Source organism: Dasypus novemcinctus, chromosome 2 (genome assembly GCF_030445035.2).
Source record: "Dasypus novemcinctus isolate mDasNov1 chromosome 2, mDasNov1.1.hap2, whole genome shotgun sequence".
Lineage (NCBI taxonomy): Eukaryota > Metazoa > Chordata > Mammalia > Cingulata > Dasypodidae > Dasypus > Dasypus novemcinctus.
The window spans coordinates 164,660,892-164,673,874 of record NC_080674.1 but is presented as its reverse complement, the minus strand read 5'-3'; the positions used below and the strand labels follow the sequence as shown (position 1 = coordinate 164,673,874).

The 12,983-nt window shown below is 39.9% G+C and overlaps 1 protein-coding gene across 5 annotated transcripts in view; it reads left to right on the top strand.

The window, feature by feature from the left end:
- Window positions 1-421: 421 nt before the first annotated feature.
- Window positions 422-12,983, top strand: part of GEMIN5 (gem nuclear organelle associated protein 5) — a 43,791-nt gene continuing 31,229 nt past the window's right edge. Inside the window, exons 1-9 of one of the 5 annotated variants that reach the window (XM_058281267.1) lie at window positions 422-688; window positions 1,465-1,625; window positions 2,326-2,507; window positions 5,720-5,871; window positions 6,085-6,201; window positions 7,199-7,331; window positions 9,047-9,212; window positions 10,098-10,310; window positions 11,351-11,436. In XM_058281267.1, coding sequence (XP_058137250.1) covers window positions 529-688; window positions 1,465-1,625; window positions 2,326-2,507; window positions 5,720-5,871; window positions 6,085-6,201; window positions 7,199-7,331; window positions 9,047-9,212; window positions 10,098-10,310; window positions 11,351-11,436 — 1,370 coding nt within the window. In that variant the 5' untranslated portion in view covers window positions 422-528. Of the gene's footprint in view, window positions 689-1,464; window positions 1,626-2,325; window positions 2,508-4,580; window positions 4,699-5,719; window positions 5,872-6,048; window positions 6,202-7,198; window positions 7,332-9,046; window positions 9,213-10,097; window positions 10,311-11,350; window positions 11,437-12,983 lie in introns of those variants that run through there. The other 4 variants (XM_004485313.3, XM_058281255.2, XM_071210873.1 and 1 more) reach the window with 4 other exon arrangements.

Here is a 12,983-nt window from a genome sequence, read left to right as displayed (position 1 = left end):
TACTAAAAACCCAGATCAGAATTTCCACCCAATTGCAGAAATGAATCCTGATTCCTCCCTTTATCTTTTTTGTTAATTGGCCTCTTGTAGTTATCAAATTGCCCTCGCACTTGAGCGATTAAAAAATTTTTGACACGGGAATGGGAATGGAGGTTGAACCGGTCCGAAGAATAAACCAGAAATGTGAGGTCTTACCCCTTTATTATGTCTTTCCTGTGAGAAGCAAGAATACCTAATTCCGGGGATGGGCTCAGGCAGCACCAGACCCTCAGCCCGGAGCTGCGGCGGAACTCGCGCGGCGGGCTAGGTTAGCAAGCAGATCGCAGCGAGCGCAGCCCCGCCCTCCGAAACCGCTAGGCGGCTGCGGGAGTGTAGCTTGCGACGCGGCCTGGGCCTCCGCGCGCGCCGTAGCGACGGGGTCAAAAGGGCGGGGCTCCGAACCCGCCCCGCCTCCCTTTCCAGCTTCGGCGTGCGTCTGCCGAGTGACTGCTCTGGCTGCTGCCTCTTCAGTCCCGGCGGCCCGCAGTCATGGACCAGGAGCCGCAGACTCTACCGCCCTCCCCTAACTGGTACTGCGCCCGAAGCAGCGACACTGTGCCCGGGGGCCTCTTTGGCTTCGCGGCGCGGACTTCCGTCTTCCTGGTCCGCGTGGGCCCGGGCACGAGCCCCGGGACGCCCCCGTTTCGAGGTAATCCCTCCCCCCGGGCTCGAGCCTTTCTTTTCTTCTCATGTTCCCCCGGGCAGCCCAGTGGGCTTCTTTAACCACCACTTTTCCTAGAGATAGGCCTAAGGCAGGGGGAATGATTTGGCCGCAGTCACTCAGCCTAGTCGTGTCTGTGTCTCCAAGACTGAGCTGTGGCAGACAGGTCCTGCCTCCTGGCGCTTGCACGTGGGACCGCTCCTTTACTGAGACTTCAGCCCTATCTGGCCCCAGGCTTTTATAACGTTTATGGCTTCTCTTCCCCACGCGGATGCGCAGGTCCCCTGCGAGCCTTCCTGGCATAGCCTTCCTGCTTACAACTCTAGAGCCTAAGAAAGATCTTGGAAATATGTAATCTTCTTTTCTGTAAAGCGAATGGGTTGAGCGACATACTGTCATTCTCCAAACTAGGGTTTAATTGTGCCTTGGATGATGACATGCCATACGTGTATTTTATTCCATCGATCTCTGATCGGATCTAATAAGAATCACTTTTATATTTTTCATATGAGGGTACTTTTAGGCACCGCAAGGAAATTCAGCATCTTACTACAGTTGAGAAGACTGAGGCTCAGGGACATAAGTCATGTGTCAGAGCCAGTGCCAGAACTTGGGGTTTGTGATTGTGACTCCGTAGATTTTTTTGTTATATTGTGAGTTAATTAACTCCAAAGCATCTTCTTGTTCACCATGCAACCGATATGATTCTGCCTGGAATCTTGGGTAACAACTTTCATTAACTTGGTGTCTGGTTTTGCTTCAAGTAATAGGGGAGTTGGTGGGGCACACCGAAAGAGTCTCTGGCTTCACGTTTTCTCATCACCCTGGTCAATACAACCTCTGTGCCACCAGCTCCGATGATGGGACTGTGAAAATCTGGGATATAGAGACAAAAACAGTTGTGACAGAGCATGCACTCCATCAGGTAACATGGCTTAATGGTTTCTCAGACCACTTTTATATTTGTGCTGAGTGTTACTTTGTTTCAAGTACACATTTGCTAGCTCATCTGTGCAAGGTCATATCTATAATTGCATCTGTTAATTAGATCAGAAAGAGTATATTGTAAGGTGCCTCAAAACTTTTTAGAGGAGCTTTATATAGACCAGAGGTAGGCAGACTACTCTGCTACCTGTTTGTATTAATAGTTTAGCAATAGGGACACAGCAACAGTCATTCATTTAAGCATTGTCTGTGGCTCCTTTCATGCTACAAAGGCAGAAGAGATACAAAGCCTAAAATATTTGCTATCTGGTCCTTTACAGAGAATGTTTGCCAACCCCTCATATAAACCATAAATTAATGAATGAAACTAATTTCTAAACTGGATGATTACTTGGCATGCCTATCTTTTGAGAAAACAAAGGAAAGGAAAAGACTCACGTAATCTTAGTAAGAACCTTGCATGTAAGCTATTAAAGGAAAAAATAGGTTTTTTGAAAAAATTATTTTTCCCAAAAAGCCTACATTTTTCTATTATTTGATAATAAAGTCTTACTATACAACTGTACTAACAAGTATTTCTTAAGTGCCTATAATGTTCTAGCATTATGATGATGTTTGATAAAGGTTAAAAATTCAGCATTGGAAAATGAGAGACAAAGACATATTTATTTGTTTTAAAGCATACAATATCAGCATTACATTGGTCTCCTCGAGTAAAGGACTTAATAGTATCTGGAGATGAAAAAGGAGTAGTTTTTTGTTACTGGCTTAACAGAAATGACAGCCAGCACCTCGTTATAGAGCCCAGGACAATTTTCTGTCTTACTTGTTCACCTCATCATGAAGATTTAGTAGCCATTGGGTAAGTACTGTGCCATCTATATTGATGATTTATTTTTGTTTATGATTATATTTTGTATTTGCTTTACTTCCTCCCATTCATTTATTCCTCAAAGGAGACCATTTATAAGTGCTTACTGCTCCCTCCGCCCCCTTTGGCATCATTTCCTGTGACCTCCAGATCCTTATTGTCTTTCCCACTCCCTTTCTTTGTTTCTGTTTTCTTGTTTTCCCTGATACTGTACTTTCCTCATTCTTCATTTCTTAATTCTCCTCTCAACTTCCAAATGTAGGAAATGTCCTCTTTGACCTTTCTCTCCCTCTATACTTGCCCTTGGATATAACATTTACTTCCAGAGTGTTAGATGATTCAGATCTGACTCTCCAATGTTGAGCTCTTCCTCTAGATTGGAAAAGATTTGGTATTGGGATCTGTCACCAAGGTTGTTGCAAGTGAGCTGCCTGAACAGGCAACCCGCAGTCCCTCAGCATTCCATGTCTCTCCTAAATATGTCTCCTCTAGTTTCAAGGGCAACATGAGCAATTTCACTAGAATGTCGAAGGAGAAAGTCTGATTGGAGTCAATTCAAGAGACTGGGGAAGGTAGTGGAGATGCACATGGAGATGACTTTTTCACAAAGTTTACTGTAAAAATGTACATAGAAGCCAGAGGTTTATGGTAGTTAGGGATCTAAATGGATGATCACAATGACATGTTTTTATCCTGATGAAAGTGTTTTAGAAGAGGGAGAGATTATACTAGAGTAAAAGGTGATAAATGCAGGAGTGAAGCTGTTTAGAAGTCAAAGGGGATTGGATCCATATCCCAAGCAAAAAGAACAGCTGACAATATGGAAACAGGTACAGGTAGGTTTGTAGATCTGGTGGGAAGAAGTGGGTATTCCATTCTGATGGCTTCTGATTTTCTCAGTGAAGTATAAATTAGAGTGGAACTGTCAAGTTCAGGGTGGAGATAGAACTGGATGTGGGGAGAAAACAGTCATCTCAGAGAATGGGATAGTGAACTTATTGGAGACATTGTAGGACCAGTGGTCATTGTTGAGTGCCATGTAAGGATTGTGGTCAGAAATTTAAACATCTTCAACTGGTTGAGAAAAGAGATGGCTGGATCCAACTAGGTTTGAGGTTTGTGGATAAATACCCGTGAGGGAGAGAGGACAAGGGAGAAAAGTGTGTTTTCAAGGGAATGACTATAATGATGGACTGGAATCTGTGCTGGATGGGAAGACAGGTGTGGGTAAGTGATAGTGAAAACATCAAGGAGTCAGTGCATTCATTGGAGGTCTCTGAATTGGGAGGATTGTTGGCAGTAGTGATACTAGGGAGAATGAGCAGAAAGGATAGCAGGCAGAGGTCAGAGGTTGAGAACTTGAATCAAACTGAGCCTTGAAGAGCAGGTGGTATTCAGAAGAAGAAAAGGGCCTTCCAGGTAGAGGAAACCATAGTCAGTCACAGTCTTGAAACACACTGGTTTGGTTTTAGAAGATATTTAACATGGTGAGTATGCCCTGAAGATTTGCCTGAAATTGCAGAACTTCTTAATTTGGTTTGTCTTAAGTTGCATAACTTGGTGATGTTCAAGGTCCACATCTTCAAAGATTGATATATTCTGTGGGGTTTTATTTTTTTTTTCTCTTAATGCTATATGGGTTTTTTTCCTAAAGAATAATCTAAAATGTAAGAAATATAAATATGTACAACCACACTGGAGAAAATTTTTGCAGTTTCTAGTAAAGCACAGCTATGCATGTCTTACATTCTGGCAATTCTTTTTACTAGACATTGAACCTGAAATTTTCTTAGTTGTATACAAAAACATGAGCAGCAGCATTTTTTGTTTGTAATAGCAAAAAATGGAAGCTCTTCAAAGGGATAAGAGATAAATAAACTGAGGTACATACATACATAATAGTCACTCTACAGTAGTGTAAGTGATCATGAACTAGAGTGACAAGTGTCAACATCAGTGATCCCCAAACAGAATGAGTGAAAGAAGCAAGCACAGAAAAATAGACAATCTCATACCATTTATGTGTGTTTTAAAATATACAAAATAATTCTCTCCCTTATTTAGGAATATATACAAAGACTAAGGATAATATAACATGAAATTCATGACAGCAATTTACCTCCAGGGAAGAGAGGGGCAGAATTTGATTGGAAAAGGATACACAGAGACTTTAACTATATTGGTAATTATTTGTTTCTTAGCTGGATGGTAGGTACTTTTTTGTGTGTATGAAATACATCATCATCTTAAAATATTACATATTAGAATTTCTCCATTACTTCTGAATTCATAAAATGACAGACTTGAAATATCCAAATCTTAGAATATAGAGTTCTGCAGTTTTTGTTAGGTTCAGAGTTAGAAAAGCAGGACAACTTGTGAAAAGATTTCTTTACAAGGACAAATTTGTTTCTAATTAGAGGAGTTTACAGACCCCTATAAAATTTATTCTTTTTTAAGAAAAAAGAAAACAAAAGCATTTGAGCTGAGTACCAGGTATGTGTGCAATATTATTAATGCCAAGAGTTTGGTTATGTAGTCAGAAGGTTTTGACAAAAATAAATGAACACATGAAGTGAACACTTCAGAACAAGAACAGAACAAAATTTCTTGTCCTCTTCCCTTCCCCCCATCCCAAATGAACTTAACTTTTAGAAATGCAGAATAGGGAAGTGGATTTGGCCCAATGGCTAGGGCATCGGCCTACCACTTGGGAGGTCCAAGGTTCAAACCCAGGGCCCAGGGCCTCCTGACCTGTGTGATGAGCTGACCCAAACTCAGGGCTGATGCACGCAAGGAGTGCTGTGCCACGCAGGGTTGTCCCCTCTGTAGGCGAGCCCCACCCACAAGGGGTGCGCCCCATAAGAAGAGCTGCCCAGCGCAAAAAAAGTGCAGCCTGTCCGGGACTCGCACTGCACACACAGAGAGCTGACACAGCAAGATGACGCAACAAAAAGAGACACAGATTCCAAGTGCCGCTGACAAGAATACAAGCGGACACAGAAGATCACACAGCGAATGGACACAGAAAGCAGACAACTGGGGGGGGGAGGAGGGAGGGAGGGAAGGGAAGAGAAAGAAATAAAAAAAAACAAAAAACAACAAAAAAATGCAGAATAATAGCTCTTAAGCCAAAAAATTTACTAAAAGGGCTTTCTATCTAGTTTCATTTTTTAGTAATATTTATAACTCTTGTTTTTTAGCTACAAGGATGGTATAGTGGTTGTAATTGACATCAGTAAGAAAGGAGAAGTTACTCACAGACTTCGAGGCCACGATGATGAAATCCACTCCATAGTATGGTGTCCCCTGCCTGGTGAAGACTGTTTATCCATACATCAAGAGGAAAATTCAGGTAGAGGTGATTTAATGGAGGGTTCAGAACATTTTAGAGCTAAAGAACAAGTGGCTAGAATTTTATCACTTGAAATATATTTAAAATTTTAGGTTTTATAAATCAGATCTATGAAAGAGACAGTTAAGTATTGGGAACCTTTGCAGACTAACTTTTCTTTGATAAATGCTTGTTCAGTGCAAATTAAAACAAAATTACCATCTGCCTTAGAAGAACCTGAAATTCTCAATGGGAAAATTATAACACAAACTCCAGTAACAAAAGGCTGCTACTTAGCCACTGGAAGCAAAGATCAAACCATTCGAATCTGGAGCTGCTCTAGAGGCCGAGGTAAGATTGAAGTTTCTTTTGTGAAATAATCTGTATTGGTCCAGTTAAAGAAACTTCTTGTTCTCTCTTGTCCTGGGCTCTGAAAAGGTATTAACTATTGGAAAACAGCTCTTTACTTTTCTATCCAGAAAGTTCCTTCCCCAGTTTAAGCTGAGCTAGAACTCTCTGCTCTGAACATCTGGGTTTGGCATTAGAAATAAGAGCTTTTGATTCTGACTCTAGCTTTTTAGGATCACTGTTTGACCTGGGAAACTGGATGTTTCTTATGAGAGCAGGAACTTGATAAGGCCTGGGTCAGAGGAATGGAGATTTCTAGAATTAGAGCTTTTAATGAACAAATTCAAAACAAATAATATGCACCCAGCATAGAAATGTACATTTAAATGGAAAAGCGTGATTTGTCCAGATTGTGGAGACATCAGTTCGTTAGCCTTCCCATGCTTCTCTCTTTGAATAGAACTTATACCTTAAGTTTATAAATAAAGAAAAGCTTCCGGCCAAGTGGATATTACTTTTATAATAAAAATCTTCCCTTTCTTTTTATAGCAGTCTTCTCTTCTTTCTCCATTGTATTTTAAACCACAAACGTTTTATCTTTGCCCAAATGCGTTAGCATATGTAAAGCGGGTATCCCAGTTTTACTCTTTTGTTGGATTTTTGCCAACTAGAGGAAAGAATCCCACCCTCTTTCCTTCTACCTTTGGGGAATCTTGTGTTGTATTATCACCTGGGTTCTCAGTGCCAGTTAGGAACCCATTTTCCTACAAGAACAATATTCTCAATGTGTTTAGGTTGCCAGGACAACCTGTAAAGGCTTGTTTGACCTAAATATAGCTAGTCTAGTATTAACTGCTATTTATAATAATGGGGAAGCGGGATCTGAATTCAAAATAACCAAATTAACAAATATTTATACCACAAACTGTATTGTGAACTGATGACTTCTTGCATGTAGTTTCACTGTTAATGTGCCCATTAACCTTCTTTTAATCTGCAGGGGTGATGATTTTGAAATTGCCCTTTCTGAAGAGAAGAGGAGGGGGTATGGACCCAACTGTTAAAGAGCGCCTTTGGTTGACACTCCATTGGCCCAGTGATCAACCAACACAGCTAATATCTAGCTGTTTTGGGTAAGTGTTTTTTAGTCCTGTTTTCTCTGATACCTTTTGTTTTTCATTTGGCCTCAGGGGTTCCTAGTCTTTTTCTATATGTAGAAGATGGAGAAAGCAGTGGCTAAGGCTTATATTGTAATGGGGCATTTGTAATGGAAAAATCATGACTCTAATTCCTGAGCTGTCTCCTAACAGTTGTGAAAAGATTGAATAAATATAGCCCAGTGGTTAAGAGTGTGGACTTTGAAGTCTGACAGAACTGATTTTCATTTTTGGTCTGTTACTCACCTGCTGAGTGTTCAGCTTTTCTGAGCTACAGTCACTTCATGTGTTAAAAGGGGATAGTTATAATATTTCCTATCTCTTAGGGTGGTTAATGTCACTCATTAAACAAAATTTATTGGGTACCTGCTTCTGGTGCTGGGAATAAATGAATTTCACAGACAAAGTCTCTGCTTTTAAATGAGGTAATATGGGTAAAGCAGTTTGACACTCCTCTGAAATGTTAGCTATGATCCTATCCTCACTCCCAAAAGAGAGATTCTGTCTTAAGGCCTTTTGCAAAAGGCTGTGCAAATTACAGTGACATTTTAGAGTTAAAGCTCTTCGATAAATATACTTCAACAATAGTCGGTACATTCACATGATTCAAAAGAAGTGAAAGGATTTACTAAAATATCCTTCCCACGTGTTTTCCCTCCATGTAGGCAGTGACCTTTTGGGGGGGTGAGCGTGCGTGTACGTGCACGTGCGTACACTCGGTGCACTTCTGCATATTTCAGAATATACAATGTTTTCTCCTTTTTTTTTTTTATTTAATTCCCCTCCCCTCCCCCAGTTGTCTGTTTCCTGTGTCTTTTTGCTGCGTCTTGTTTCTTTGTCCACTTCTGTTGTCATCAGCGGCTCGGGAAGTGTGGGTGGCGCCATTCCTCGGCAGGCTGCTCCCTCCTTCGCGCTGGGCGGCTCTCCTTATGGGTGCACTCCTTGCGCGTGGGGCTCCCCTACGCGGGGGACACCCCTGTGTGGCACGGCACTCCTTGGGCGCATCAGCACTGCGCATGGGCCAGCTCCACGCGGGTCAAGGAGGCCCGGGGCTTGAACCGCGGGCCTCCCATGTGGTAGACGGGCGCCCTAACCACTGGGCCAAAGTCCGTTTCCCCCAATGTTTTCTCCTTAAAGGAACAATTAAATTATATTTTGTACCTAAAGGCCCAGACTCAGTGACTCAACAATCACTTTTGCTTTCAGATTGCCTGTGAAAGGGAACTAATGTTGTAGAAGCAGAGAGATTCAATAATCGTGTGTGGAAGGCCAGGACTCAGTAATAATTTTGGGAATGTAAAAATTTATTTACTACCAGCCAGGCTCAGGAACTTTTCTGTTCAAAAACTCGAGCCCCAGATAAGATTTTCGGGTTCTTTTTATACTGAGGATATAGGAGTGAAGAGTCAAATGGTGCTTTGTTTGAGTGCTAGATAAGCTTGAGTTAACACATACTTCTCACATTCCAGGTAAGCTTGAATTAGCATATTTAGTTTGCATCCTTCCTGAATATTCAAAGTGTGTCAATCTTATATCACTTAATTGGCTCTCGGGGACTGGAGTGGTTGGCATGGTTATGAAGGGCAGGACTGCAATTTTTTATTTGACACACACAGCCCGGGTTATTCATGAAGAGACACACACCCCCACCTATAGATCATATCACTAACACTTACGTTTTTCCTTCACAGAGGAGAACTGCTACTATGGGATCTCACCCAGTCTTGGAGAAGAAAGTATACCCTCTTTAGCACTTCGTTAGAAGGACAGAATCATTCAAGAATTGTGTTTAATTTAAGTCCTTTACAAACGGAGAACAACAGACAACTGCTGCTTTCTACATCAATGGATAGAGATGTACGAATTGCTTATTTGGGTTTAGCAATATATAATAGTGATTTACAATTGGGGTCAGATGAGAGTGCTTTTTAAAACCACCCATCCGTTTTCCACCCCATGCCCCATCCTACCTGAGTTCCAAATTCAGAGTAACTGTTAATGATGAGGGCTAAATAAATCAACAGTATAAAAACAGGAGAAGCAAGATACTTTTTAGCTAAATTAGACTTTATAAAGAAAAGTGGATGTGTGAGATCATCACTTTGGCTTTAAAATATCCTAGTCTTTAGTTAAAGAAGCAGAATCATCTGCTCGTGGTGAAGTTTCTCTAAGAGATGATTAGTTTTAAGAATTTATGTCCTTTTTGGTAACGGGTGGTAGTGATGGTACCACAACATTGTGAATATAATTAACACTACTAACTTGTACACTTGAAAGTGGTTGAAATGGGAAATGTTATGTTGTATGTATGTTACCACAGTAAAAAAATTTTTAGAAGTACCTATGCCCTTATCATGTAATAATTATGCCGAGCTTATTTGACAGACTTTTTTTCCCAAACCCTTCTGTTAAACAATTGACAATTGAAAACTTATCATTCCTTTTCTCTTGGGTATGAGGTTTTTTTTTTTCTTCCATTTTTCCATTGTCCTTGGGCTTCTTTATCCTTTTTTAGAGTTTACCCAATTAGGAGATTACTAATGCTATAATAGAGTAGAGTGGAAAAGGCACTGAACTCTGGGAAATGGGAGACCTGGGTTTTTTGATTTATTAATTATATGACTCTGAATTTACTTGATATTAACCTGACCCACTCTGAACTCATCCTACTTGAAAAGTTGATTATTTTTCTTGTTTCTCTACTTCTCTTAATATTTAAGTCCTCACCTTTAATCTTTTCAGGTAAAATGTTGGGACATGGCCACCCTGGAGTGCTGTTGGACCCTGCCTTCCCTTGGTGGGTTTGCCTACAGTCTGGCTTTTTCTCCTGTGGACATAGGCTCTTTGGCCATAGGCGTCGGGGATGGCATGATTCGTATATGGAATACACTCTCCATAAAGAACAACTATGATGTGAAAAGTTTTTGGCAGGGTGTGAAGTCCAAAGTTACAGCGGTAAGGAGGCTTTGAACTTTTTTCCAAATAACTAATTCTGTTTAATTAGTTTATTTAATTTAGAGAATACCTGCTCACTAAGTGAATTCTATTGGGAGTGAAAACATGCTCAAAGGTATTTAGGATAAAGTTAGAAACTAGAAAAGGAGAAGTATCTTCTCTAACAAAACCTGTTATACCAAAATTCAGAGTTTAAATTTTTAAAGGCTATTTTCAGGTCACCATGTTCTCTAGTAGGACAAAATTAGAAATAACCTACATGTGCACTCATAGAAGGTACATTTAATCATGATAGAAACCTATGTTGGAATGGTATTACACTATTAAAAATTAGAATGTAGGCCTTTGGTGTGGAAAGATGTAAATGATTCATGAATAGTGCAAATTATAAAACATGGAATGCAAGTTACAAACCCTATATATAATTTCTTTGTTGTTTTTCTCCAAAATTATACTTCTTTTGTGGCTTTTTTGGTCTAACAGCAATTAAAAAGAAAATCAAACAATACAGAAGTGAAGAAAGCAAAATTTTTTTCCTACCTAGCCTATACTCCATTGTTCCACTCCCATAAACCATGATGATTTGTGGTATAGCTTTCCAATTTTGTTAATCATAAATAGAATCATTTTATAAATTGTTCTGGAATCTTTCATCCTCACTCAGCTGTGTATTATAGAGATATTTGTTTATCATTGAAATGTTTTAGCCCATTTTTTTTATATATGTGTCTTAAGTTTACTCACAAAAAAAATGTCTGGAAAGAGATACAAAATTGTTAATGGGCTTTTATTTTTTTTTAATGGTGACATTACAGGTGACTTTGGGGTTTGTTTGCTTTTTTTTTGGTTTATTTTAATCATAGTAGTTTGCTTTTAATGCTTGTTTCTATTAAATGGTGAGAATTTGTTACTTTTAAAATTAGAAGAAATCAAGAGCAAGAAAAATTGTCCTATTTGGATGCTTGAAAGATAACTTGAGGATTCCCTAACAATGTGCAGTCCTCTCATATATTCTTATTTGGGAACTTTTTTTTTTGTAGCTGTGCTGGCACCCAACCAAGGAAGGTTGCTTGGCCTTTGGAACCGATGATGGAAAAGTGGGATTGTATGATACCTATTCCAACAAGTAAGAAATGTTTGACAAAAATATCAATGATGGATTTAATTTTGAGTTTGTAAACCTGAATATACATGAGCTTTGCCTGGGGAGCTTTTTTAAAATAGGATTCCAGTTCTGAGACTGGGGCTTAAAACTCTGAATTTTACTTATTTATTTATTTTCAGATTGTGATTTAGCCCATATAATCTCTGGGAACCACCAAAATAAGCCGTTTCCTTTTGTTTTTTTCCCAACCTTTTTTCTTTTTTCTTTTTTTTTTTTTACAAAAGATTACAAGCATGTCTGAAGGTTGAAAGACTAATGCAAAGCACACTTTTCATCAACAGTTATTAACCTTTGGCCATATTTGTTTTATCTGTATATATGTGCATATCACTTGCTTTACATGTTTTACCTGAAACACATGAAACTAATTTGCAGACACCATGACATATCATTTCTCCTTTACAACTCTAAGAATAAGGACATTCCCTCCGTAACCACACTATCATAGTCACATTTACAATTAACAGTAATTCCATAATACGTTCTAATGTCCTGTCCATATTCAGATTTTCTCATTTGAGCCAAAAATGTATGTTTTCCTCAGGTTTATTTTTGGTTTTGGTTTTGGTTTTCAAATTAGTGTCCAGTCATGGTTCTTTTTTTTTTTTTTTTTTTTTTTTTTAAAGATTTATTTATTTTATTTAATTTCCCCCCCTCCCCTGGTTGTCTGTTTGCTGCGTCTTGTTTCTTTGTCCGCTTCTGTTGTTGTCAGCGGCACCCGCTTCTGTTGTCGTCAGCAGCACGGGAAGTGTGGGCGGCGCCATTCCTGGGCAGGCTGCTCTTTCTTTTCACGCTGGGCGGCTTTCCTCACGGGCGCACTCCTTGCGCGTGGGGCTCCCCCACGCGGGGGACACCCTTGCGTGGCAAGGCACTCCTTGCGCGCATCAGCACTGCGCATGGCCAGCTCCACACGGGTCAAGGAGGCCCGGGGTTTGAACCGCGGACCTCCCATATGGTAGACGGACGCCCTAACCACTGGGCCAAAGTCCGTTTCCCCAGTCATGGTTCTTTTCTTTTTGTCTTTTTAGTTGCTTAATCTAGAATAGGGCCATGACTTTTCTTTCCATAACATTGCCTTTTCAGTTTGAAGATTACAAATACATGGATTTGGTTTGGTAGAATATTTTACATTTTGGATATGTCTTATTACTTCCTTGTGGTAACTTCCAACTCATTTCTCTTATTTCCTATACAGTGGAATTTGTGTCTAGAGCTGCACTGTCCATTTTGTAGTCACCAGCCACATGTGGTTATTGAGGACTTGATATATGTTGAGTCTGAGTATAAAAACATGCTGGATTTCAAAGACTCAGTACCAAAAAAAGAATGTAAAATATCACAACAATTTTTTAAATTGTAATTGCTTTGTTTTGTTTTGTTTTGTTTTGTTTTGCTTTGCTGTTTTGTTTTTGAGGTAAGGCCAGGAATTGAACCCGGGGCCTCATTTGTGGGAAGCCGGCACTCAAACCACTGAGCTACACTGGCTTCCCCGAGTTGATTTTTTCATT